The 26,837-nt window shown below is 44.9% G+C and overlaps 3 protein-coding genes and 1 long non-coding RNA gene across 4 annotated transcripts; 2 read left to right on the top strand and 2 right to left on the bottom strand.

The window, feature by feature from the left end:
- Positions 1 to 6,104: 6,104 nt before the first annotated feature.
- On the top strand, positions 6,105 to 18,353 carry Arl10 (ARF like GTPase 10). The gene is made up of 4 exons (XM_004836341.4): positions 6,105 to 6,370; positions 6,977 to 7,178; positions 13,235 to 13,410; positions 15,492 to 18,353. Exons 1-4 carry the CDS (start codon positions 6,116 to 6,118, stop codon positions 15,663 to 15,665), a joined length of 807 nt encoding a protein of 268 aa, XP_004836398.1. The 5' UTR covers positions 6,105 to 6,115; the 3' UTR covers positions 15,666 to 18,353.
- Positions 10,388 to 12,688, bottom strand: LOC147822941 (uncharacterized). The gene is made up of 3 exons (XR_015444767.1): positions 12,502 to 12,688; positions 12,264 to 12,367; positions 10,388 to 10,574 (listed from the first exon to the last, which is right to left on the bottom strand). It is a non-coding gene; the product is annotated as an uncharacterized LOC147822941 (long non-coding RNA).
- A 2,081-nt stretch (positions 18,354 to 20,434) lies between the features above and the next one.
- Nop16 (NOP16 nucleolar protein) lies at positions 20,435 to 25,765 on the bottom strand. Its single transcript, XM_004836340.4, has 5 exons — positions 25,571 to 25,765; positions 25,372 to 25,480; positions 24,198 to 24,267; positions 21,608 to 21,714; positions 20,435 to 21,018 (listed from the first exon to the last, which is right to left on the bottom strand). Exons 1-5 carry the CDS (start codon positions 25,675 to 25,677, stop codon positions 20,875 to 20,877), a joined length of 537 nt encoding a protein of 178 aa, XP_004836397.1. The 5' UTR covers positions 25,678 to 25,765; the 3' UTR covers positions 20,435 to 20,874.
- Positions 25,766 to 25,908: 143 nt separating this feature from the next.
- Higd2a (HIG1 hypoxia inducible domain family member 2A) lies at positions 25,909 to 26,837 on the top strand. The gene is made up of 2 exons (XM_004836339.3): positions 25,909 to 26,090; positions 26,442 to 26,837. The coding sequence occupies exons 1-2, from the start codon at positions 25,937 to 25,939 to the stop codon at positions 26,606 to 26,608; spliced, it is 321 nt and encodes a 106-aa protein (XP_004836396.1). The 5' UTR covers positions 25,909 to 25,936; the 3' UTR covers positions 26,609 to 26,837.

Here is a 26,837-nt window from a genome sequence, read left to right as displayed (position 1 = left end):
CACTGAAAGAGAAATTAGGGAAACAATCCCTTTCGCAATAGCATCCAAAAAAATGAAATATCTAGGAATCACTCTAACAAAGGAAGCAAAAGACCTCTACACTGAAAACTACAGCACTCTGAAAAAGGAGCTCGAGGAAGATATACGAAAATGAAAAGACATCCCTTGTTCCTGGGTAGGAAGAACCAATATAGTGAAAATAGCCATACTTCCAAAACTAATATATAGATTTAGTGCAATGCTGATTGAAATTCCAACAATATACTTCACAGAACTAGAGAAAACAATCCAAAAATTTATTTGGAACCAGAAGAGACCTAGAATAGCAAAAGCAATTCTAGGCAACAGAGACATGGGTGGGGGTATCACAATCCCCAACTTGAAACCATACTACAAAGCTACTGTGATAAAAACAGAATGGTACTGGCAAAGAAACAGACCCAATGATCAGTGGAATAGATTAGAAGATGCTGAAACAACTCCAGACATACTCAGCCACCTCATCTTTGACAAAGAAGCCAACCACCCTCATTGGAGGAAAGATAGCCTATGTAATAAATGGTGTTGGAAAAACTGGATTTCAACCTGCCAAAGATTCAGACTAGACCCATGCCTATCACCATGCACTAAGCTAAGATCGAAGTGGATTAAAGATCTAAATATTAAGATAGAAACACTAAACTTGCTGGAAGATAAGTTAGGTAGAACTCTTGAAGGCATTGGCATAGGAAAAGACTTTATGAACAAAACCTCAGTAGCATGGGAACTAGCACAAAGAATCAACAACTGGAATCTCATCTTATTAAAAAGCTTCTGCACTGCAAGAGAAACCACCAACAGAGCTAACAGACAACTTACAATGTGGGAAAAAATTTTTAGCACCTGTACCTTAGACAAAGGTCTACTATCTAGAATATATAAAGAACTTTAAAAAAATCAGACCCCCAAATTCAAAGACCCAATTCAAACATGGGCATCTGAAATGAACAGACATTTCTCAGACAAAGAAGTAAAAGCAGGAAATAAATATATGAAAAAATCTTCAACATCACTGGTCATTCAAGAAATGCAGATGAAAACAACACTGAGATTCTACCTCACCCCACAAAGAATGGCTGCTATCAAGAAATCAACTAATAACAAATGCTGGCAGGGGTGTGGGGAGAAAGGAACCCTTCTCCATTGTTGCTGGGAGTGCAGACTGGTGCAACAACTGTGGAAATCAGTATGGAGATGCCTCAAAGAAATAGAGGTCCCATTTGACCCAGGTATTCCCCTGCTGGGGATCTTCCCCAAAGAATTAAAAGAATCATACCACAGTGATATATGTGCACCCATGTTTATAGTGGCACAGTTTGTAATAGCTAAACCTTGGAAACAGCCCAAGTGCCCATCAACTGGAGACTGGATAAAGATGTGGTTGTTTTATAAAATGGAGTACTACTCAGCCATAAAGAATGAGAAACTAGAGACATTTATAGCTAAATGGATGCATACTGAGGCCATAATCATAAGTGAAATAAATAGAACACACATGTGTAAATACTGAATAGTTTCTCTAGTGTGAGAAACTGAAAATGTAAATAATTAAAATGATTAAAATGAATAAGTGATAATTTGAAATAGGAAGAAAAGGTCCAAAGGGGTAGAGGTGTTGTGAGGGGCAGGGGAAAGGAAAGGAGGGAAAGGAAAAAATATGAGAAAAGAAAAAAAATGGAAACAAAGTCTATGTAAATAGGGAAGGGTGGTGGGGGTGAAGGGCACACAGGTAATGGGGAAAAAAATAAGAACCAAGATACATCATGTACAGGTATAAATGATACCTGTATAAATGGTACAATGATAAATGTTAATGTATTGTTTACCTAAAATGTACCAATAAAAGAATTTAAGGAAAAAAAATAGAAGTAGGCCTGGGGATGTAACTCAATGTGATGCTCCTAGGTCCAACCCCCTAAAACAGGTGGACTATTCTGGTCATTTGTCTGTTTGCTCACCTTTCACCAACTCTGCTCTGTCACAGGGGCCAGCTCCTGCCAATTCCATTTCCAAAGAGTCTTTGCCAACAGGGTAGTTAGTTTCAGCTAATGGTAGGCAGTAACAAGCAAGCAGAGATTATAAAAGATTGATCAGGGAAGAGGGAAGAGACCAAAAAAAGAATGTGTCATACAAAGACAAGGGAGAAAGTGTAATTGATTCAATTCACCAGATATTTATTAAGCATGAATTCTGGGCCCTCCATCTCATACTAAATACACTGGTCTCCAAGATGAAAAAGACCTGGTCACCATCCTCAAGGTGGGGGACACAGAGACAGAGTGACTGGATTCCAGCTGAGAGAATAGGAAGAGGATGCTTACCCTCTCTGAGAAGGTAGGAAAGGTGAGGCATGGGAAAACAGACCTTCAGGAGTGTATTAGGGTTCTCCAGAGAGGGAGAACCTATATATATATATATGAAAGGAAATTTATTAGGGGAAATGGTGCAAATGATCCAATTATGGTAGCTGTGAAGTCCCAATGTTACAGTTGAGTAGGCCAAAAATAGTGCAGGTTCTTGTGTATAGGGAAAGAATTGCCAAGCATTCACCTTGTAGTATGTATTAAGTAGCTACATTTATTGAAAATCACAGGACAGTAGTAGGAACAGGGAGAAGGGCAAAGGGAAAAAGAGGATGAAGGGAAAAAGGGACTTGAGTGTTAAGGGAAAGAAAGGGGGCTTGATAACTCAGGTTTCCAGTATTTATAGGGTCAGACACCACTGATCTAAGATGCCTCCCACTGTCTCCCTCACTGATGTCATCAATCTGCACCACCTCCTAAACCTAATCCTAGATAATCATTAAGGTAGTCCTCATTTTAAACCCGGATAATCATTAGGGTAGTCCTAAATTTAAACCTGGATAATCATTAGGGTGGTGTGGCATTTACAGTTGAATGAAGGGAAGAGAATGACTCGGGCCTTTTGTTTCTAACTGTACTACCAGTACCAGTACAGTTAGAAACAAAAGACATTCACCTGCAAGATGGAGATCCTGGGATGCTGGTAGCATGGCTCAGTACAAGCCCAAAGGCCCCAGAACTAGGGAAACCCATGGTACAACTCTCAGTCTCCAGCCAAAGCTTAAGAGCTCCAAGAGAGGGCAGCTGGTGTAACTCCTAGAATCCAAAGGCTGCTATACTGGAGTTCTTGTGTCCAAGGCAGGGTAAAGGCATGTATCAGTTCTCAGGGCAAGATAACAATGTGCCTTTCAAACTGTTTGGGTGGTACCTGTCCACAGTGAGGGCAGCCTTCCCTACCTGGTCCCTAAAGACTTACATGCTAACCTCCACACTCAAAGACACATTCAAAATGTTGCTTTTCTGGGCTGTGATTTAGCTCAGTTTTGCCGCCTGCTGTGCAAGCGCAAGGACTGGAGTTCGATCCCTGGTACCAAAAAGAAAGAAAGAAAGAATACAAAATAATAATAATGCTTTTCCCAAAAAAAGATAATAATGCTTTTTAGGGTTTCTAGGCATTCCTTAATCAAGTTAACACTTAAAACTGACCAGCACAATGAGTCTTCATTTCTTAAGGGATTAAAGTGCTCTTTCTTGAAATGACATAAAACTTGTTTTTATTGAGCCAGGGTCTTGCTATATAGTTCAGACTATCCTTGAACTCACTATGTAGCCCAGGCTGGCCTCAAACTCAAGGCGATCCTCCTGCCTCAGCCTCCCAAGTGCTAGGATTACAGGGATGCACCACCACACCTGGTTTAAAACTTTCATGAATGCCAAGATTAAATCTCTGAGAATTTTTTTTCCTCTATTTTTTACTTTTTTGAGTGTAAAGTTCTGGATAAACTCACTGGTGCTGAACTTTCTGTCTTTGGAGGCCTTGCTCCCATCTTGCCAATAAAGTGGTCCCTCAATGCCTGAGCCAGTGCCCTGGCTAGATTTTGAAAGTGGTCTACAGGTAAACAGGTAGTGGAACTAAGTTTCAAGCAGGACTGTCCAGTATGTGCAGTTGAGGAAAAGAGGCTACATGTTTTCCCTGACCCCAGTTTCCTCACAGAGTTATTTACACTAGAACAGGAACTATGAAACTATTATTAGACCCCACAGTAAGAAATATTTCGTTTGTGATGTTTGAGATGGGGTCTCACTATGTGCCATCACATCTGGTTTAACATTTTTTACATGGTTTCCTGGTGTAAACACACACACACACACACACACACACACACACACACAGAGCCATGCACACAAAGTTTAAAAAAACACTTAAAATTTTCATTCTTTTCTAATTTTTAAAAAATTATAGTTGTTGTAGGGAACAGGGAAAGGGGACGTTACCAGAACCTCTGCAGTAAGTCCTAGTCTCCTGCGAGCCACGGCAGCACACGGCGAATTACAGGAAAGGTAGAAAAATGACACTGAGAAGAAGCTGAGCTTTGGGTCTGATCAGTGCTGCTCTGGGCGGCAAAGACAAAAGCCCCCAACTTACTGCACCTTTTATTCAGTACATCGGGAGAAACAAACGTAACAAATGACTTGCAGAGAGTTCAGTACATCGGGAGAAACAAATGTAACAAATGACTTGCAGAGAGTTCAGTAGTTCACATTGGGATAAACAAGGTGTAACAAAAGACTTGCAGAGAGTTCAGTACTTCTCGGGTAAACAACATGTTAACAGTCCAAGAACAACGAGGAACTAAGCAGATGTTTTGTTCTCCCGGGATGTTTCTTGTCCTGGAGAATCACAGCATCACTGGATCACTGAAGTCTCAGTTGTGACCGGAGGCCAAACTGGAGTTATTCTGTAGCTGGGCTGTAGGCAAGAGAACTAGGCTAACCAAATGATTTTTCCCTAGAATTATGTAGCACTGCTCCCAACAAGTTGTTATCCACTAAATTGATTTTTCATAACTCACAAATAGACCTGAACCACAAGGAAACAGCACTGAAGTCATCCTTTTAAGCCATACATTCTCCCAACCCCCACTCCTCTCCAGAAGAGTTACGATTTGATTGGGAGGTTAGGAGAAGGTGGTTGCCATGATCAACACGCTCCCTCCTCTCTGGAGAGCCTCAGCAGATGACAATTTCCTCTGCATTTGACTATCTCCTGCATCATCTCAATTACTTTTAAACTTGGGAAGAGGAAGTGTTGTTTAAGATCTCTAAATCATCTCTCCCCGAAGTGTTGATATGAAAATAAATTTTTTAAAAAGAATCATTATTATAAAAAGTCAATGTAGGTAAAAAGTCAAGAGGGAAGGAGAGCACTACACACACATAGCCAAAGATAAAGGAGAGGCAAGTCAGGAGGAATAGAGGCTGCGACGCAGAGCCAGGGGCACAGGGAAACTGGGAACTACACAGAGCCAAGAGCTGTGACCCAATGGGGGGGGGGGGGCGAGCACTGGCCCCACTGATCTCAGAATCTCTTCACCCATTACCCCACAACCCTCTGTAGAACCCCTCTCTGAAGTGCCAGAGGATTGATACTTCTCCAGTTTCTGGTCCTCACGCTGTATCTGGAAGCCTTGTTAATTACTTGGGGGTGACAGAGGACAAGGCGGTGGGGCTAAACATTGACTCCTGGCTCTGCCTGCTTCACCAACGTGCTCAGGACACTAATATAGCACAGCTCTTAGGCTTTCGGAGGCAGCCAAAGGAAAGCTGAGGCGCTGAGGGTCAAGATGTCAAGTTTTCGACAGGCGGGTGATACAGGCAAATTTGTTCCAATTTCTTCCCCAGGGTCTTGAGGGATACCTGGAAGACAGATCGCTTGGGTTTGAAAGCAAGCTGCACCAACGTACTACGGTGAGCTCTTGGGCAAATTACTTATCTCCTGGGTCTCAATTTCCCTTTGCGAGGTACTGTGAGAGGTAACTCAAAAAGCAGTCCTTTAATCTCGTGGCTCCCAGCAAGTGCTCAACAATTGGTAGCAAATACCGCCGAGGGCCACCCTCCGCAGGAACTGCCTCGTGCACCTCACCGCACCAGGCGGCCGAGAGGGAGGTCCCTGCGCACCAGCCAGTGACCCCCCACTCACGCCACCGGCTGGCAGGCGACCAATCGCGACAACGGCGGTGCATTGTGGGGCTTGTAGTACGGGACCGGGTAGGATGTGTGGGCGCCGCCGCAGTCGCAGCAGGGCCATCTTCCGTAGCCGGCACCTGCACCCCTCGCCCGGCCGCATGGCGCCAAGGCCGCTGGGCCCCTTAGTGCTGGCTCTGGGCGGTGCCGCGGCCGTGCTTGGCTCGGTGCTTTTCATCGTCTGGAAAGCCTACTTCGGGCGAGGACGGGAGCGGCGCTGGGACCGTGGCGAGGCCTGGTGGGGCGCGGAGCCCGTCCGCCTCCCTCAGTGGGACGAGTGGGAGGTGAGTGCTGGGCCGAGGCCTGCGCAGGGGTTAGGTAGGCCGTGTCTGCGCCTCTTCGCGCGTGTGGCGAGGGGTGTGATGACGACCTTGTTCTGTGTGCGCCGGGTCCGGGACTTGGCCGCTGCGGCGCGAGTGGGCATGCTGTGGGCAGTCACGGAGGCAAGGAATCTTGGAACGGGTGAGCGAATTTGGGTGTGACGCCATCTGACCGGAGCTTTCCCGCGGCCGGGGACCGATGAGAGGGCTCGATCCGGTCCGGTCCGCACGGCTCCTGCGCGGTGCACGCGTTGGCGCAGCCCTGGGGGTTATGCCGGGAGAAGCCCTTCGCCTGCCGCTAGTTTCCAGGCTCGGTAGCCTCTGCGGTCCCAGAAAGCGTTATTTGTAGTCCATAGGGGACGGAATGAGCCGTAGAACACTCGCGGAAAACCACAAGAGCAGGCTTTACAATTCAGAATTCTAAAGGCAGCGCTCTTCCCAGTCCTCTAGACCACGACTGCCTGTCCCTGGACGGGGAGAGGGCGGAATGGGCTCTGCAGTGCTTTTGGTTGTGCCATGGGAATGGTCAGGTCGGAAGTTGCTGGCCGCAGCCTGATCTCTGTCCCGCAGCCGGAGGATGAGGAAGAGGAGGAACTGGTTCTAGAGGAGCTAGAGCAGCGTGAGGTGCTGGTGCTGGGGCTGGATGGGTCTGGGAAGAGCACGTTCCTGCGCTTGCTGTCCGGGAAGACACCGCTGGAAGGCCACGTTCCCACCTGGGGCTTCAACTCCGTGCGGATGCCCACCAAAGACTTCGAGGTGGACCTTCTAGAAAGTGAGCAGAGACCCCCATCACCACTGCTGGTCCTGGGATTCTTGGGGAGTGGGTACCCAAAATGCATATGTAAGCAGAACACGCCTCCCACCCCTCCCTGGGACACAAGATAAAGAACAAGCTCTGTACTCTGGCATTTGGGCCCTTAGTGATCAACAGTGCCCACCTTACTCATTGCCTGCCATTCAGTACGACTGAAACTCACATGCCTAATCCTAACATAATGATTCCTATTCCAAAGCACTTGACAAGCATTACATAATAAAATCTGCCCGACAACTCCATTATGTACATGAAGAAACTGAAGCCCCCAGTTAAGTTATTTATCCAAGGTCACCCAGCTTTCTAGTGTCCTGATGCAAAATGTTGGCTGTAGACCTTCACTGTTGAGCAACATGTTAAGTGCTTGTTTCTAAAGGGTAACTGCTGATCTCTTATCTCCTGTCCTTTGTATGCACTGTTCCCTCAGTCTAGAAAGCCTTCTTCCCTTGACAAACTGCTACTCATCCTTCAAGCTTTAGTTTAAACAAGACATCCCTAAAGAAAAAAAAAAAAAAAGACATCCCTTCGAGGCCTTCTCTGATTCTCCATAGGTACCTCGAAGGCTTATTGCATGAGTGATCAGAGAAGATCTAAGGAACCCTTGGCTCTCTATCCTAGATTTTGTGGTATTTTGAAAGAGGATAGCAAAGAGGGTATTGGAAGCGCAGCCACCTGTGTCTGGCCTCACTCTCACTGAGATGGACAAGTAGACCTCCTCCCCTACCACAGGACTCAGACCATAAAGGCTGTGTTGGTTTAGCTAAGGGTTAGGCATCAGACTTCAAAGGCCTGACTGTTGGTTTGAGCGGGCTTAGTTCCTCTGGTCTCAGATGCTTGCTCATTGGCCTAGTCTGGCCATATCGTTTTCTCCTTGATTGTAGCAAACATCGATACTCACCTAGGATTCTAGTCTTTACACCAGTGTTTCTCAGGTGGCTCCCAGGGACACAGGTCAAGGAGGGGCTTTTGACTTGAGGCCTTGTCTGTCAGAGGAAATAACCCTTCTTCCCCAGTCCTGGGAGAAGGGGATGGTTGTTTTTATGGCACCTGAGGGTCTGACCTTGGACAGTCCAAATTCACTAGATAGAAGCCACATCTTCCAATCCAGCCACAACAAACCTTCACTGTAGTTATAATGCCTGGTCTGGGGCCCAATAGAAAATGGGCCCTATAGGGATAATTAGTGACTGAATGAGTTCAACACTTTGATGGTCATTCCCTTCCCCCACCTCCTTTATACAGTTTATTAGCTGCTTCTTTCAGCTGTGTCCTCAGAGAGGCTGACTGTCCACCTCCCATCTTTTCTGTTGCTGCCTGGTGCAAGCCACTGCCTTCTCCCCTGTCAGCAGCCTCCTTACTGGTCTTCCTGCTTCCACTTCTGTTCCCAGGGTCACCCAGAGCAATCTTTCAAAAACCTGCATCAAATCATGTCACGCTTGCCTAAATCCTATGGGGCCTTACTGGTGCTAGGCAGCCTACCCTGGCCACCCTTATCTGTGTAGCCTTCCTGGTCTCCTACTACTGAGGTAGTACCTCAGCCACCCTGGCTTTCTTTCTGTTTCTCAAGCACACTGAGCTTTTTCCTTCTGATTCTGATGCTTTTCTCTGCCTCTTTGAATAGCTAGCTCCTTATCATCCCAAACTCAGCTCACATCCACCTTCTTGGAGAAAACTTCCCAGACTAATCAACACAAGGCCAACCCCCACCCCTAGCCACTTTCCTTTTTTTTTTTTTTTTTTGGTGGTACCGGGGATTGAACTCAGGACCTTGTGCTTGTGAGGCAGGTGAGGTGCCACTGAGCTAAACTCCAGCACTTTCCCTTTTTCTTCTTTATTTCCTTCCTTTCTGGAATGTGTGTTATTGCTGGTCGGTCCTGGTTAGGGAGGGAGCTCCTTAAGAGCAGGGCCCTTGCCTGGCTTGTTCGCCTCTGTATCCCCAGCACCCATATTAGTGCTTGGCCACCTAGTAAGCACTCAGTAAATACTTGATGAGTGCCTACTATGTGCCAGGCATTGTGCTGAGGCTTTGCGGGGATCCAGAGGTAAGTATGTCTAACTCTCAGAGTTTAGAGTTCACACAAGTGTCAGAAGCAGAACCAGAAATACCAAAATGAAGGGTGATCAATCGGGACTCTGCAGAGAGGCAGAGAAGAACAGGAAAACAACTGGTGGCAACCATGTGTCGGTGGATGGAGTCTAGCATTTCCAAGGGAAGAGAACGGAATGATAAAACTGACTGGAGAGTAGCTGTGCATAGGCAAGGCAGAGGGTCCTGACTTTTCAAGGCATTGAGACTCCTGCTTTTTGATCACAGTCATCCCTGACCTGGGAGGGAGCTAAAAATTGGCAAAAGGCAAGGCAGCACAGGAGAACTGAAGGGTACTTCAAGCCTGTGGAGCATAGTACTAATTTTGTCATAAAGGTCCATAAGCATGGGTCTGTCATACCCACATTTATTCTTTAGAATATTTCTATTGATGAACTGTCAATTTTAATTTTATGAGTTTTATTATACTGAACAATGACTACTTAACAGGAATAAAATCACAAAAATTAAATACTGAATTTTCAATATTTATTGAATGTTTATAAAAAAGCAAAATTTTCAACAACTTTTTTGATGTACAAAGTCTAAAAAAGAACAATACAAATAAATTCTTTTATGAACTACAATGAAAACACCAATAGCACTGTACAAAGAAAAAATCTCTACTTCAATTATCACACCTAAGGCAGTCTCCACACGTGACAATAGCACATTCCATATACACATATTTCTTACACTGACAGCACATGTGTTTTGCCTTCCTGGCCTTTTTATAGGACATACTTGACAGGTCACTGGTCTTACTGTTTTGTCAATTTTCATATTATATTATTTTACTTTATATTATGTAGTGTATAGCTAAGAGGAACATAAAATGTCAATAAAGTATTAAATTCTTAGTATGTACTGTGCATTTAGAATAGACATCAACATTTTCACATCAGCTGTGTACTTGCTTACAAAACCTAAAAGATAATATCAGAAATAAATTCCTATATCAACTATAATGAAAATGCCAATAGAACGCTACAACAAAAATAAGCTTTGCAGGCCAGGGACATAGCTCAGTGGCACCATTCCTGTCTGGCAAGCACAAGGTCCTGAGTTCGATCTCTGGTACCACACAAAAAAAATTATAGTACAAAAATAACCTTGCTTCAGTTGTCACACCCAAGGCAGTCTTCACACATGACAACTGCATGTTCCATACATCTCACATCGACAGGACATGTGCTTAGCTTTCCTTTCCTATGTGGCAGACCATTCTTGTCACCTCTAGTCTCTTCCTGTTTTTCAAGAGCTTCCTACTACGAGAAAAAAAAAAAGAGCTTCCTACTATATTTGTACAACGTGAACTTAGCAAGGAAGTAAGATATCAAAGTATCAAATATATAGTGAGTGCTTAGAATACACAACATTTTCACATCAGCTGTTTACCTGCTTACAAAACCTAAAAGATATCAGAAATAACCTGTGTGAACTACAGTGTAAACACAGATCTACCATAGAAATAATCTTTGTTTCAACTATCACACTCAAAGTAGTCTTCACACAGGAACATGAAGTATGGAACTGCATGTTCCATATACAAGTATCACACTGAAAGCATGTATGTTTTATTTTCCTGTCCTTTCTTATAGGGCACAGTTGACATCTCTTTGGTTTTCCTGTTGTCATAGTAGGTCTTTGTGATGCTGTGCCTGTCTGTTCACCTGAGAGCTCACTAGTGTGCTCCACAATTTTTTTGCATAGTTCCCTAGGTAGAAACATTTTATTTTCCTATGGTGTAAATTGAATCTCTTATGAGTTCCAGTCCCAGTCCTCTAAGAAAATTTCTCCATGGTATTTTGCACTTGTTATTTTCTTTGTAAACTATCAAACTAAGCCACACATTTAGGATCAAATAAAATACAACCATTGGCCAATGCTTTGTGTTTCGAGTGACATCATAGTTGCTGCATAACTCATCAACAACATCTACTCCACCTTTGGTTTTGTTGTAGAAAGTTTCCATCTCAGGCTTCCATTTTGTTCAGGTTTACCTATCAATATTTCCATCATGGTGCAATATTGACATCATCAGTACCAGTTTGTTTTTCTTTGCCATATAAGAGGCCAATGTAAATCTCTCTAAAATCCAAAGATTGTACTATACAGTTCTCTGTTTTGAAATTGCAACATTTCATCTGGAATTTCTGCTTTGTTTCTGTGACAGTTCCTGCACTGGTCAACTTGTTCTCTGTTAGCAAATGTAACATCAGTTGACAACTAGAACACCAGTTGTCAAGTGTCACATTCTGATTTAGTTTGGAAGATGGGAACAGCAAGAATGTTCACAACATCATTTGGTTTATTACTATACAAATAAGGACCTGGTGGCTGAGTTCCAGGATAAATGGAAAGTATAGCCGGGTGTGGTAGTCCATGCCTGTAATCCCAGCACTTGGGAGGCTGAGGCAGGAGGGTTGCCACGAGTTCAAGGCCAGCCTGAACTACATAGTGAGACCCTATCTCAAAATACCAAAAATAAATGAGAAGTATAATGTCTCCACATCTATAAGGGCATAAATTTTTATGCCATATTTTGACCCATTGCTTTTCCATAAGTCTTTTACATTCCTGTGATTGCTATGAGAAATCCCTGCTAAGTACAGCAGACCTATGAATGCTTTCAGTTCAGCCAGTAAGGTGTCATAAATACATTTTTGAATATGGCTGTTGGTGGATACAGAATGTTTTACTTGCATTTCAGCCTTTGTGTATTTCACAGCCTCTTGTAGTATTTTGTCTGTTAGAATTTCCAACATTGAATGGCAGTGCTGGCATTCTGTCCAATACATTTCACCTCTGCCAAGACCCTCACTATATTCAGACCCTAGTTCTAACATTGGATCATTCCATTTGGTTGCATGGGCATTTTGCAACATTTCAGTTAGTCAAATATGTGCTCACATTGCTGTTTTCTTCATCATCTGAATCAAAGAGGTCTGCATTACCTGTGTCTGTATCAGTTGATTCTTGTTCCATTTCACTGTCACAGGAACTTTGGCTCACCCGGCCAGTGTCAAAGTTGTCATCATCATCTACCCACACCACTCTTCTGTTAAATAAAAGCATATATTTTACCATATGGGCCAGGGATTTAACTCAGTGGTTCCGGCGCCTGCCTCGCAAGCACAAGGTCCCAAGTTTGATCCCCGGTACCAAAAAAAAAACAACACACATATATTTTACCATAATGGATTATCATCATCCATGAGTAATCCGATTCACTTTTGACCTCCTCCAAAACTTCCAAATCTGGTTTTTCATGTGCCATTGTCCTGAATTGGGCTACTTCTACCAGAAAAATCAGAAGAAAACTTTTTTTTAACAAATCCTGGAGTGATGTGGATCTATTGGACCCTCTGATGCTAGGTAAACATAAGCAAAACCAGTTATAATATGGAGCATAATATGGGTAAAAGTCCTGTTTTGCCACTTTTGCACATGTGCACACACCTTGCCGTTCATTATATCAAGTGAGTAAACGCATGGATTGTTTCTTGTATCCCTCAGGGAAAGGTACTGAGACACACAGCTGGCTAATATTACATTAAAGTACAAATTCACAGTAGAAAATTAAAGGATCTGTCTGCTGGACCCAGTGTCCTGCTTGTTGGGCTAGAACACCTATACACCAGTTTTGTGACGCATATGGTACCTTTGAGTTTTACTGCAACCTGTTGGGTGAGTTCAGTGAGAAGCGGACTGATGCATGAAGGCTGCAACTTGCTCAAAGAGACCAGGCTGACAGAGTGAGACCTAAACTCAGGTCTGATTGACTCCAGTCTGATTGGCTCAGGACGTTGTCCTTTCCTTGTCCCTGGCTCCTGGAGCCTTGGGAAGCTGGAAGTGGGTGGGTTAAAGCTAAGGATAAAGAGCCAGGCCCAGGGAGGCTCTGAACTGGCCTCTGACCTCTCCTCAGTTGGTGGCAGCCAGAACCTGCGCTTCTACTGGAAGGAGTTTGTGAATGAGGTGGATATACTAGTGTTCATGGTGGACTCAGCTGACCGGCTGCGGCTGCCCTGGGCCCGACAGGAGCTGCACAAGCTGCTAGACAAGGATCCTGACCTGCCTGTCATTGTGGTGGCCAACAAGCAGGTGAGGCCTTAGGAGGCTGACTAAAGCCATTCAGACTTCTTGCAAAATCCTGGGCAGGGGCAGGGAACACTGCAGAGGAATTTGGCTGGGCCCATGCCTGGAGAGCTTGGCTAAGATACTGGCCCCACTTCTTCTACATATGCCTTTTCCTCATCCCATCCTCTGTCTTATTTCTTCTTTGCCTCCCTATCTAACCTTTTGTCACCATTGAGAGGTGAGAGAAATAATATATACCAGGTATGATTTTGAAGAGTGGTCCTTATTGGGCTTCTATTGACCCTACAAGATGTGGGATGTGGTTCCTGTTTTACAGGTGGGAAAACAAGTTCAGAGGGGTTTGTAATCTAACTGAGGTTGTACACCTTGGGAGCAGTGGAATTGGGATATCTGATTCCAAAACCTACACCTTTTCCACTCTGCTATGTCCTTGCAACTTCTTGCTCTAGGCCAGAGAGCTAAAGTGATAAGAACAGGTTAAGTAATATTTATTTTGTGTGTTTAGTGTTCCAGGCACAGTGCTAAGCACCTGACAGTCATAAGGCTATAGCTTGGTATGAAGGTCCTGAGTTCAATCCCCATTAATAAATAAATATATTTTTAAAAAGTTGTTATCCTCATATGCTGAAGTTACAACTTTGGCAAAGCCAGGACTCAAACTCAGATTTTCCTAAAAGTTCCTACCATTTGTTTTGTTTTTAGGCAAGATTGGGGATTGAACCCAGGGCCTTTATGCAGGAGCTCTACCACTGAGCTACATCCCCAACCCTAAAGTTCCTGCTCTTAACCATCACCCTCTACTTCTGGGCCCCCTTGGGCCCAGCAACTTTCAGCCTTGTAGACCTTAGGTCATCTTCCATATAAGAGGAAACTGCCACAGTATTGAACCTGTCATATTGCCTGTGGCCTACATCTGCATGTCGCTGAGAGCCATGGAACCTTTTCACATCTTGGCTTGGAGAGAAGCTGTGTATCTCTGACCTCATATTCCTTCTCCCCTTCAAGAGACACTTGCCAGTTATTTATAAATACAATGACCATATGTCCTAGTCTACCTGGGACAGCCCCCATTTATACCTGTTATTCTGGTGTAACTATTGAACCTCTTTGAACCTCAGAAGTACCCTGATTTGGACAATGAGTCATATGATCCTATTTATAAATTATTTCACAGCAAATTTGTACCTACAAAAGATAACACCTAAGTTAATAGAAGGGTTTTTTTTGTTGTTGGGGTTTTTTGTTTGTTTGTTTGTTTTTTGAGGCAGTCTTGCTGTGTTCCCAAAGTTGTACTTGAACTCACATTCCTCCCACCTCAGCCACTGTGTCTGGCCTGTTTTTTAAATTAGGTTCTTTTGAAGCAGAATCTAATGTTCAGGCTTGCCTTGAGCTCACTGTATAGCCTAGGTTGTCCTAGAACTTTGGAGATCCTCCTGTCTTGGCCTCCTGAGTACTGGGATTATAGGTGTGTGCCACCACCCTAACCTTATTATTTCTTTATGACCTTAGGAGATACCTAAGGTCCCAAAGTTCTATGAATTACTCCAAGAATAATCATTTTAATCTTGGGCCAGGGTTGAAATGAAAATGCTCCATCACCAGCCATCCTGTGTAGTGGCTTCTTTCCTCTAGCTAGTTTCTGGGGCATTGTATATGACCCCTTCACTACAAGTTTAGGAAACAGCAGGAATTCTTGTAAAGGTCAAAGCTTGGTGATTAAATCAATCTGAGTTTAGAACCTGGCTCTCCAACTTGTCACTGTTATCTAGGCTAAATGACTTCACCTTCATGAGCCAGTTTCTGCAGTTAAGTGTGGATGTAAAAATCAGAGATTAGGTATATGAGTACCTATCACAATGCTTACCACAGTGGCCGGTGATGCAATAAAAAGAGGTTGGTACAAAGGAGTTGGATGAGGGAGAGAGCACTGGTATTATCCCAAGGGGTCCACAAGAGGCTTCTGGGAACTTGGGCCCTGATACTCACTGAGGTAGCTGAAGAACAGTGGGTTTTGTGGATGACAAGGGTGGCAGTGTGTCAGAAATAATCAGCTGTGTTCCCACTGACTTATGTGTTCTCCCCAGGACCTGAGCGAGGCCATGAGTGCGGCAGAGCTGCAGCAGGAGCTGGGCCTGCAGGCCATTGACAGCCAGCGGGAGATTTTCCTCTTGGCAGCCAGCATTGCCCCTGCAGGATCTGGCTGTGAAGACCCTGGCACCGTGCTCATCTGGAAACTACTCTTGCAGCTTCTCTCCTAGGCTGGAGCTTCCTACTCTGCCTAGCCCTGGTGACCACAGTTCCACTGCCTTCTGCTTCATCACCAGCCTGGGCCCAGGGCAGGAGCCACATGGTAGCACTCCCATCTGCCTTCCTTGCCTTCTCAAGAGCAAAGCTGAGAACCATACAGAAGCCTTCCTAGTGAGGTGGCCATGAGGCTGAAGCAGGGAGGTGGGGAGGCAGAGGATGGGAGAATGACAGAGTAGCTCCTTCCAGGCTAGAGTGTGGATCCAGCTTTCCCTTCTCTCACCTGCACAGTGACATGCCCAATGGGCTGAATCATCCCCTCCCTGCAGGTCTCAGTGGTTGAAGAACCAACAGAGGTCAAAAGTACCCCTAGAGGCTTCAGGTCTCCTGGTCTACTCTTGATGACTTCATGCCCTTTTCAGGTGGGCAGGTTCTTGGTGGCATGAAGTCACCCCTTGCTCCCAGGCCTGCACTGTCCTCCAGCCCCTGCTCTGCCTAACTAGCTTGTGGCCTTGTTCAGTCTCTGCCTGTCTGGCCCCAAGGCCATCATTTTTGTTTTGTTTTTTGGTACCGGGGATCGAACTCAGGACCTTGCACTTGTGAGGCAGGCTGTGGAACCACTGAGCTAAATCCCTGGTGGGCCATCATTTTTAAAGGGAGGTGGTTTCCTTTTATTTTTTCTAACTGCCAGCTATGGAGATACACAGTGCTAGGGTGAACCTGGCAATAATTTGCCAAACACTTCCCAGCTTTTAAGGCCTGGCCTGCCCACATCTCTTGAATATAGAGTAAGTGCAGTTCATCCACCAAAAGAAAGGGTGAAGGCTGGGTTTTCCTCCCTGATCTGGAGGCAGACTACTACTCTTGTACTAACTGTGCCAATGCCCATGTTTACATAAGTGTGGGGAAGGAAGGATTCCCAAGTCTCTGGGAATACAACTGTTAGCTAGAGCTGGGAGTTGGACTCAGAACTGTTTTGTTTATTTATGTATTTATCAAAGGAACCAGTGAAAGTTCTAAGTTCTGTTTCTAGGTGCTGTAATCAAAACACCAGGTGATTGTCATAGAAAGTTTGGAACTTTGAGGAAAACAGCTAGAATCATGACTATTGAGATAACCTACAGATGCCGGTGGATTCAAGGCTGTAGTACCCCCTAGGGGCCCTACGAGACTTTAATTAAGATGAGTACTTCATAGTGATTCACATGAACTTAAAACTCTGCCCCTTGGTCCCAAATGCTAAAGACACTCAAACCCCTTCTAGGTAGGAAACAAATGACTCTGGAAGAGATTTGTCATTTAAATCCAGGTAAAAAATAATTTCATCATGAGCTGGTCATGGTGGCCCACACCTGTAACTCCAGCAACTCAGGAGGCTGAGGCAGGATTGAAAGTTTAAGGCCACCATGGGCTACTTAGACCCTGCCTCACAATTTTAAAAGGGTGCCAGGTGGGCATGGTGGCACACACCTGTAATCCCAGCACTCAGGAGGTTGAAGCTTGAAGACTGCAGCAAGTTCAAGGCCTGCCTGGGCTACAAAGTAAGTTCAAGGCCAGCCATAGTAAGACTTTGTCTCAAAAACACAAAAATAAATAAAAATTTAAATAAATAAAAGAGAGGGTATGGCTCAGTGGCCCTAGGTTTAATCTCCAGTACCACTACCAACCACCAAAAAAAAAAATCATGCGAATCCAAAGGACAGGAATAGCTGACTAGCTAACAGTGTGGCCTTGGGCACATCAGCCTCCCTGGACCATTTATTTATTCCTCAGCAAAAACGAAGTTGGAACTAAATTTATTGGGTTATCTCCAGTGCACATTCCATGATTCTACAGTGATCAGCCACTTTTTAAGATTGTCTCTATGTTGACACTAGCATAGGCTAAAGGAGCCTTTTGTCTGTCAGAGGCCATTGAATAATGAACAGCCACAAATGGATGGTGTTTTTTTTTTTTTTGCAGTACAAGAGATCGAACTCAGGACCTTGTGCTTGCGAGGCAGGTAGGGCACCACTGAGCTAAATCCCTGGCCCACAAATGGACTTTTTGTTTTTGTTTTTTTGGCATCAGGGATGGAACTCAGGTCCTTGCGCTTGCGGGGGCAGGCGGCAGAACCACTGAGCTGAATCCCTGGCCCACAAATGGACTTTTTGAAAGGCACTATCCCATGCAGTTTGCTTTCTAATTAAAAATAAATTGTGTGTGTTTATTTCATTTGACATCTACCCAGCATGCTTTGGTGCCATACTATGGCCAGTGTCAGAAGAGACACACAATGGGGTAGTGGGTAGGAAGCTCCCAAGTCCAGAAATACAAGTGACCTTTGGAAGCATGGCTGGCTGGGTCCTTGGGCTATCAGGATGGAACTATGGTTTGAGAAGCCAATTCACTTTCTGCAGTAAGAAGGAATTTTTCTGCTTTAATATTTAAGGAATAATTTCAGTTTTAGAGTAGCCTTTGAAACTTTGCTGGCAGCTTTTCATCTTGTCTTTGAAAGGGTAAGAAACCCTGCATCTTTGTTCTGTGAACTCTACTTTGTTCTCTAGTACTCAAAGGCTATCTTTTGAACCAGCACTGATGGCTGGAAAAGGACCCTTTTCTCTTAAGATCTGCCTTTTGTCTAATGAATATTCTGTAGTGCAATTCTTGGAAGTCCTTAGTAGGGGGAGGTAAACAAAAAATAAAGAATTCCACTATGTCTACTTGAACTGTCTTACTTTTCTCATTGCTGAGACCCAATACCCACAGATTAAAGAAGGAAGAGTTTATTTAGCTCAGTTTGTGGAGGTTTCAGTCCATAATTGACTCGCTCCATGGCAGGGTGGTATTGCAGAGGAGAAAGTTTATGGCAGGCAGAAGGTAGCAAAGCAACAAGGGACAACTACAGCTCTTTCTATCCCTTATATCTTATCCAGACTACTTAGGGTGGGTAGCACTCACACCCTTAATCCTAGTGCCCTGGATCCTAGCATTGCACCATGAATCAATTCCAGTGTTACACACTCATGTGGGCGGGGTGGGGAGGAACATCAGCTTTGGCCTAACTTGGTATCTTCTCCCATCCCTTAGGAATTCTGATGGGGCCAGAGCTAAAGAGTGCAAAAGGGAAGCAAGGAAGTCTAACTTCTCCCATTCTGGAAGTCACAAAGGGAGGCCAGAGCCATTCAAGTGGGAAATACCACAAACATTCCCAAAATACCTGGACCAGGCTTTGGAGTCCCAAATATCCTCCCCTAAGGCTTAATCTGGCAGGGAATGCCAAGCAAATTAAGACAATTAATGGGAACCAGACCCAGTGGCACACACCTGTAATCCCAGCACTCTGGAAGGCTGAGGCAGGAGGATCACAGTTACACCCTAGCCTGGGCTATTTAATGGGACCCTGACTCAAAATATAAAGACTAGGGATGTAGCTCAAGACAAAGGCCTCAGGTTCAATCCTGTCCAAAATAAAAACATGTTATAGGGTTTGGGATAGAGCTCATGGGCCCTGGGTTTGATCCCCACCACCATAAAAACAAAAAAGGGCCAGGCATGTAGCTCAGTGGTGCCACTCCTGCCTGGCAAGTGCAAGGTCCCAAGTTTGATTCCCGGTACCAGAAAAATAAAAAAAAAATTTAAAAAGGAACAGCTATGGCTATGATATTGAGAGAAGCCTGGGGTGGGGACTATAGGTCACTTACCAACCTGGGGGCAATGGCCAGTGGGAGGAAGGGCTTCCTAAAGTCAGCAACTGAACTGGGTAAAGAAACTAGGTAAGGTGACAACCCAGTCCAAGGCCTGAATTTGGAATTTTTAGAGGGCAAAAGTTAGCCAAATAACAGGCCCTGGAGAGCTCTCAAAGACTAGATCCTAAAGACTGCTCTTGGTGCTTATGGCTCACCACTGCTAGTCTAAGGCTACATCCAACAAGGGGGCCCACCTTGACAGTACAGGATGGGTGGGCTTCCTTCAGGGGCCAAAGGGGAGGAGGACCTTGCAGTCTTAACCCACCCTGAACTCATACCCTAGCACGCAGAAAGTGTAGGACAGACTTGACTTCAAACCCCACTCTGACACCTCTCCAGACTGTTTTCCGACCAGTAGGATGATCATGTACCTCACAGTTTCACATAAAATGTGTAAAAAAGATACTCTTCTTTTATGAAGAGTAGTCAAGAGACAGATTTAGGTGCTACTAGGAGAAAGGTTGGGAAGTGTGGGTTTTTACATGGTTAATAGTTGGGAATAAAGTATCAGGACTTAAGAACATGTCCACCCCACACCTTTCCTATGATCCTGCTGTGAAACTGGTACCACATCCTCACATGCCACTGAATCAGGCAAGCTTGGCTCTAAAGGCTGGCCATGTGGTATGGAGCCAGTGCATGGCACACACACCATGGTATACAGCAGTCCACCAATCCCACAAAGCAGGTCTGGGCCAAATCCAACACAAGCATTCCAAAAAAGCAGAGATGGTAGATCACATGAACAGACCAGGAGCTGGCTCCTTACCATCTGGCACTGAAGCCACAGCTGGCCTCAGGTGGGACTAGTACTAGCAAGGCAGGCCATTCTAAGTGGCCCAGGTTCCCAGCCAGTTTCTGTCAGAGGGTAAACAGAACTTGAAGGAAACCAAGGCAGAGGGCAACTGAAGAGAAAGGAGGGTGCACCTCCAAAAGTATGTGAATGTGGCACATGCTGCTAAGCTGGAAGGGCTCTTTGCCCTGGCAGAGTTGGTATTTGCTGATGTAGTCCAAGGGCTTGGGTGGGAATGGTAAACACAAACCCATCAGAGAAATAAAATATCCTTGGTTTTATTATGTATAGACTATATTCAAATAGTGTCCACTCTGAAAGCAGGAAGTTCTGGCTTTTCTGTAAGCCCACAAAAGAATATAAATTGGAAGGCGGGGGATACAGATCATTGGTAGGGGTGCTTGCCTAGCATGTGCAAGGCCCTGAGTATTCAATCCCAAGTACTCAAAAACAAACTGCATCTCAAAGCTGGGCATGGTGACACACACCTGTAATCCCAGAACTCAGGAGACTAAGACAGGAAGATCGCTGCAAATTCAATTATCGCTTCAAAGACTATTGCTTCCCCAAGAGGAAGTGCGTGTGTATATATGTGTAACCTGATTCCACAGGATTAGTCAGCCTCAGCTGAAGCCACACAACCTCCTTGTCTTAAATGCTGGCTCCAGCTTCTTTGGTCCGGGAGGAGGACTCAGCCTGGAGTCATTCAACCTCCATCTTATTCTTCTGCAAAGAATCAAGGAAGGCTTGCCACTCTGCTGGGTAAAAACGTTTATAGACGTTGATCTTATTCCGAATCTGTTTCGGGGTATCTTGATAGTAATTCTTCTCATCCCGGGCCATGGCCTAAGAAGGAAGAAGGGCGACTTAGAGGTTCAAATCTTAGCTGTGTGTGAATTGGGCAAATCACTTCCTATCACTGATACCTAGATTTCTTATCTCAAAAGCCATGGCGTATGTGGAGCCCTTCTGCACTGAGCTGAGGAAAGGGGTACAAATGCCCGTAGGGATCAGGCAAGCCAAAGAATGCAGTAGGCTGGGCAGGAGTTCAAGGAGCTCATGCTCTATCCACAGCCAACTAATCCCACCTGGGAACAGAGGTCCAATGTGGCCAGATTTTTCAATGTTTAAAAAAGCCAAACATGGACTTTTTGAGAACCCTGTCATAATTGAAATGGCAACTAGTCCAAGTTCTTTTTTACAACATTTATGTGTTGAATGGGATATGAACCACAAGATACTCCTCCTACCCCTGCTGTCGACATTTTGTTTGTATTAAATCCCTATGAAGGGACTCATTTCTTAAAATTGCTCCCTTTCTTTCTACCCAGTCTCAGGAAACATGCACTAGACAAGTAGATCAGAGCATGAATGGTCCAGCACTGCCTTCCCAATCAGTCCCAGCAATTCTTTCTGCTAGGCCTGAGCATCTCACCTTATAGTCTTCCCCGTAGTTCTCCACCATGTAGCGCACATAGTCAATGAGGTCCTGAGACAAGGTATTCCCTTTCTTTTCTGGGAGGCTGGCCTCTGCTTCCAGGTCTGGGGTGAGAGAAGCCAGGAGATGGGATGAGGCTTTGCCTCTGCTGCATTTGAGTTGTCTGCACACCCTTCACCCAGTCACATGCCATAAGAATTGCTATACAAACCCATTCCTGAATTCACTGCAGGAACCTTCCTCTTCAGTTTCTGGGATCCCATACTCTGCCTCCTATAACCCAATCACCTATAGTGTGGCAACTACGTGAACTCCTCTCTAGGCCTCATTTGGGTTTAAAAGGAAGGTACCAAACTATGTACCTGTATCTCTTCTTAGTGGCAGGTCTTATGGACACAGAGGTGAAGATATAAGATCTGCCTAGAAAGCAGGACTCCCTTCTGCCTCTAAAACTCTTAGAGACCCAGGTAAAATGTAAAGATCTGAATAAATGAAAACTAGAGCTTCAAGCCCAACTGTGATGCCACATACCTGTAATCCCAGCACTCAGGAGGCTGAGGCAAGTTTGAAGCCAGCCTGAACTACACAGTGAGACCCTGTCTCAAAAAAAAAAAAAAAGGCAAGTAGGCTGGGAGTATTATTTAGGATATGCAAGACCCTGGGTTTGATTCCCAGTAGGAAAAAAAAAAAAAGAACCTAGGCAAAAACTCCCATTTCTCATCTATAAAACAGAATAAGAACTACCTTACAGAAATGGCATAATCAAATGTTATCTAGGGGGTTAGATGTTAATTCTGCTTATAGTCAAAATTATCTTTGATGAGACTGTCAGAGAGGAGGGGGCAAATGGGGAGTCATTTAATGAGTACACTCATTAATTTTCCAAGTGAAAGTTCTGGATTTTTATTTATTTATTTATTTTTTGGTACTGGGGATCGAACTTGGGACCTTGAGCTTGTGAGGCAGGCACCAGAACCACTGAGCTAAATCCCCGGCCCAGGTTTAGTTTTTGTTTTTTTTTTAAACAGGGTGTCACTATGTAGTTCAGGCTGGCCTTGAACTCACAACAATCCTCCTGCCTCTGCCTCCCAAGTGCTAGGATTACAGGTGTGCACCACCATGCCTGGTAAGGATTGGGTTTTTGAGATAGGGTCTTGCTTTGTAGTTCAGGCTGGCTTTTAACTCACTATGTACCCCAGGCTGGCCTCACAATTGCAGCAATCCTCTTGACTCCGCCTCTCAAGTGCTGGGTATACAACTGTGCACCACTGTGCCCAGTTTATGGTGCTGGACAAATGTTGCACAAAAATGTAAAAATACTTAACACTATTGAATTTTATATACATTTTAAAATGATAAATTCTATGTAATTTTTTTTAATCACAATTAAGATTTTTTTAAATTAAAAAACAATGCCAGGCACGGTGGTACATGCCTATAATCCCAGCACTCAGTGGGCTGAGGCAGGAGGATCATGAGTTCTAGGCTAGTCTGGACTACATAGCAAGACCTTGTCTCCAAAAAAAAAATTAAAAAATAATTTTAATTCTCTTTAAGTACAATGAGTACATGTGGCTTTGTATATACATTTTTATGCAGTAATTTTTATTTTCACATTGAACTGTGCAGTAATTCTTATAAGAACCACAAAGATCAACTAAAGACAGAAACTCAAAAGAATTCCCTATCAAATGTCTGGCCATCCAAGTCCTTTTACCTTTAAGAAAGCTGTTAAAACTCCCTACCTGGGGGGCCGGGGATTTAGCTCAGTGGTTCCTCGCCTGCCTCACAAGCGGAAGGACTGGAGTTCGATCCCTGGTACCAAAAAAAAATCCCTACCTGGGGCTGGAGGTGTAGCTCAGTGGCCATGTGCTTATCGTGTGTGAGGCCCTGAGTTCAGTTCCCTGCACAAAAAAATCTTAAAAATTAAAATCTATGATAGGTAAAAAAGAGTAGAGTATTCCTGCCAGGTATTTTTTGGAGACAGAGTCTTGCTCTATTCAGGGTGGCTCTGAGCTCACATCAGTCCATCTGCCCCAGCCTTCCGAGTACTGGGATTACAGGTGTGCACCACCACCCCCAGCGTCTACAGAGTTTATTGTTCTTTTTTTTGGTACTGGGGATTGAACTCGGGTCCCTGCACTTGCGCAGCAGGCAGTGAAATCACTGAGCTAAATCCCCAGCCTATTCTTCTTGTTCAATATTCAGTCTCCATAGTATTAATATACATGAAATTGATTTGCCATTGGAAAGACTATGAGATGGGAAAATCTCTAAAAATCAGTTCATCCTTAAATTCATGAGAAGCCAAACACATGCCTAAAGACTTAATGGTTTCTTTTCTATCTTTTCAAGCACTTGGCTACATCTTCCCTGAATATCTCTGACCTTGGTTCACATACTTAAAAAAGTTTTTCAGTACTAAACTGAAAATGTCAGAGCCTGGGACACAGTTCTAACTCCATGAACCCTGGATCAGCTCTCTTCTCTCTGAATCTTGCTCTCTCCAGTTGTAAAATGAGGATGTTCAAGGGCCCTTTCCAGGTATGACTCCATGGTGACCTAGCGGAATACGGTCTGCACCCACCATTTAGTACATAGGGCTTCCGTACAAGCTCCTTGGGCCTCTCTTCCATGTCCACTTCCATGGCTTTCACCTGCAGAGAACAGAGCCTGTGAGACCAGTAGACAAGGAAGGAGCTTTGATCAGGGAAAGTCTGACCTGGTTAAAAAGGATCCTAATCACCCCATTATAACCATATTACCCATTAAAATCCCTGCTCAAGGTCAAACAAAAGTAAATAACAAGGAGAACCAATGCACTAAAATCTTCACAACAATCCACAGTTCTCAAAAGAAACACAGCCAAGGAACTTATCTTTCCATGACTATCTGTTAAATAACACTCCTTCCCTTATTTGGTTGTGTGATAACTGAAACAATGCCATGAAAGTGCTTTATAATTTACAGTGAGGGAGAAATATCAGATATCTTCCCTATGGGGAAGGCCCACCAGACAGTACTTAACTATAGCTTCACATTTGTTCAAGAATCATTAATGTTGTTTTTCTCTGGCATGAAGGAAAAAGGACTAAGATGCCTAAAAGTAATGAGACAAATTCATTCACATGCCCATTCATTGGGTTAACTATTGAGTTGACAAAACACAAGGAGATTATGTTAGAGGAAAGCACAGACAATAAACAAATAAGGAAATAAATACATAATATACCACCATGTACCTTCAAGCTCTAAAAGTTAAATGGAGGAGGTTCCTGAGTGAAGAGGGAAATTAATTTTGAAAGCTTAAAGGGGTGGCCTGAAAAAGACTTACTAGAGAGAAATCAACTCTAGGGAAGCCTCAGATGAAGAATGACTGGGGGAAGATGTAGGAAACGTAAAGATCTCAAGCGGGGTCGGGGCGGGGGCTTATTAGGAAAATCAAGGACAGCTAAATTAACATTCTGGTAAATACCACTGTGATGCCAAGGGACTTTCTGAGGAAAAATATTTTGTGTTTGAAAAAAGAAGCTCCAACCCAAGTCTAAATGTGTGCTGAACAGGAAGCCCTGAGGGAGGTAATAAAGGGCCCCTTGAGCACAGTTGGTGCAAGCTGAGCGGTTGACAGTGGGGAGAGGTCGCAAACCCAGGAAGGATGTGAAACACAGCGAGGCAGGGGAAGGAAAGAGGAAAGGGAAAGGAGAGTTTATAAAGAGGAAAGAAAGGCGGCAAGAGGCGGGATCCTGCCTTGTTAGTAGTACCTTTCTCTTACGGAGGGGAACTGCCTTGTTGGGGTCCGTGGCCAACCCCATCTCCGCCAGGTTCTGCCGTACAGATTTGGTGTGGTCCCAGGCATGTCGGATATGGGAGCTATCGGAAAAGAGAGAAAGATCCATATTCTGTCATCTCGTGGGCCGTCCTGGCCAAAGCCCCCTGCCTCACGAACGCCCGCCCACTCACCACTCGATCCGCGGGGCTGCCTTCCGTCGAGCATTCCGGTTCAGGCGCTTTCGGTTGATGTTATAACCGTATTTCTGCCTCCTAGTCTTGCCCTTAGCTTTGGGCATCGCTCTGACCAACGGACCAGCAATTCACTCAGGGCCTCTTACTCTGAGAACCACGTGTCTACAGACTCCTTCCGGCTGGTGCGCGCAGGGGTTGGCAAGCTTTCTGGGAAATGTAGTCTTTTCTGCAGCGCTTCCACGCTAAGTACTACGACTCCCAGAATGCAACGGGTGCTTGCGCTTGTTTCCCTGCCCCTTTCCTGACCTCATCAGAAGGAGGAGCTTAGCGTCCAGACTTTCTCCTACCTGTGTGTCCCTGATCATGGCAACTCCTGGCCCACTGACTCCTGGAGTACCCTTTGACCCATCGCAGCCCCCAGCCATTGAGGGCTTTAACCCCACTGTCTCCAGCGACCCAGAAGGCTTCAGGGAAAAATTCCTTCGCAAGACTCGTGAGAACCCAATGGTACCCATAGGTAAGTAAGTGGGTGCTGTAGGAACTGTAAATTGACAGGACGGTGATATTGGGAAGAATGAAATAGGAGAGAACCTAGGACGCCTGGGGGGACCGAATGAGACAGCACCAGAGTTGAGGGGAAGGGGTGGAACAATGAAACGAATTAGAAAGGCAGTAATGTGGATTTAGGGGCTGGATAGGGGTGCTGGAATGGGGTGGACTCTGGAGCGAAGAGGACTCCCCTGGACCGACTCTCCGCCCTCCCCTTGGTGCTTCGTAGAGGTCTTGGGTCTGGGGAAGAATGCCTAAATCCTGAACAGACGAGCGTCGCCTGACCTGCGTTCCCACTGTTTTGTCCACTCCTCCTCAGGCTGCCTGGGCACTGCGGCCGCCCTCACCTACGGCCTCTACTGCTTCCACCGAGGCCACAGCCAGCGCTCCCAGTTCATGATGCGCACCCGGATAGCTGCCCAGGGCTTCACGGTCGCAGCCATCTTGTTCGGTTTAGCTGCATCTGCTTTGAAGTCTCGACCCTGAGCTCACCACCAGGGCATAGCAGCTCCGCAGAGGTCATTCCCAAACCCAGGAGCAAGCACCAGCCATGCCAAGAGACTTATTCCGTCCTTTGACATGCTTCTGTGTTATTGTGTAACTGATAGAGATTTTTCAGAAATCCAGACATGGTTGGTTCAGTTTAGGTGTTGCATACTTCTATTTGTGCCCCACCTCTTCCACTCCCTGTGTAATAAAATATAGTCCACTTGTA

This window comes from Heterocephalus glaber, unplaced genomic scaffold (assembly GCF_053883595.1).
Source record: "Heterocephalus glaber isolate CG9 unplaced genomic scaffold, H.glaber_assembly_v1.0 deba00001606, whole genome shotgun sequence".
NCBI lineage: Eukaryota > Metazoa > Chordata > Mammalia > Rodentia > Bathyergidae > Heterocephalus > Heterocephalus glaber.
This window is presented reverse-complemented; position numbering and strand designations above follow the sequence as displayed.

What these genes read in the sequence shown, in the direction of transcription:
- Arl10 (XM_004836341.4), top strand. Translation starts at nt 6,116, where the DNA reads ATGTGTGGGCGCCGCCGCAGTCGCAGCAGGGCCATCTTCCGTAGCCGG. An exon ending in CTCAGTGGGACGAGTGGGAG is followed by an intron (nt 6,371 to 6,976) that starts GTGAGTGCTGGG and finishes TCTGTCCCGCAG; the next exon opens with CCGGAGGATGAGGAAGAGGA. An exon ending in TTGTGGTGGCCAACAAGCAG is followed by an intron (nt 13,411 to 15,491) that starts GTGAGGCCTTAG and finishes TGTTCTCCCCAG; the next exon opens with GACCTGAGCGAGGCCATGAG.
- Nop16 (XM_004836340.4), bottom strand. Translation starts at nt 25,677, where the DNA reads ATGCCCAAAGCTAAGGGCAAGACTAGGAGGCAGAAATACGGTTATAAC. An exon ending in TTCCCCTCCGTAAGAGAAAG is followed by an intron (nt 24,268 to 25,371) that starts GTACTACTAACA and finishes TGTTCTCTGCAG; the next exon opens with GTGAAAGCCATGGAAGTGGA. An exon ending in ACTACGGGGAAGACTATAAG is followed by an intron (nt 21,019 to 21,607) that starts GTGAGATGCTCA and finishes CTTCCTTCTTAG; the next exon opens with GCCATGGCCCGGGATGAGAA.
- Higd2a (XM_004836339.3), top strand. Translation starts at nt 25,937, where the DNA reads ATGGCAACTCCTGGCCCACTGACTCCTGGAGTACCCTTTGACCCATCG. An exon ending in GAACCCAATGGTACCCATAG is followed by an intron (nt 26,091 to 26,441) that starts GTAAGTAAGTGG and finishes ACTCCTCCTCAG; the next exon opens with GCTGCCTGGGCACTGCGGCC.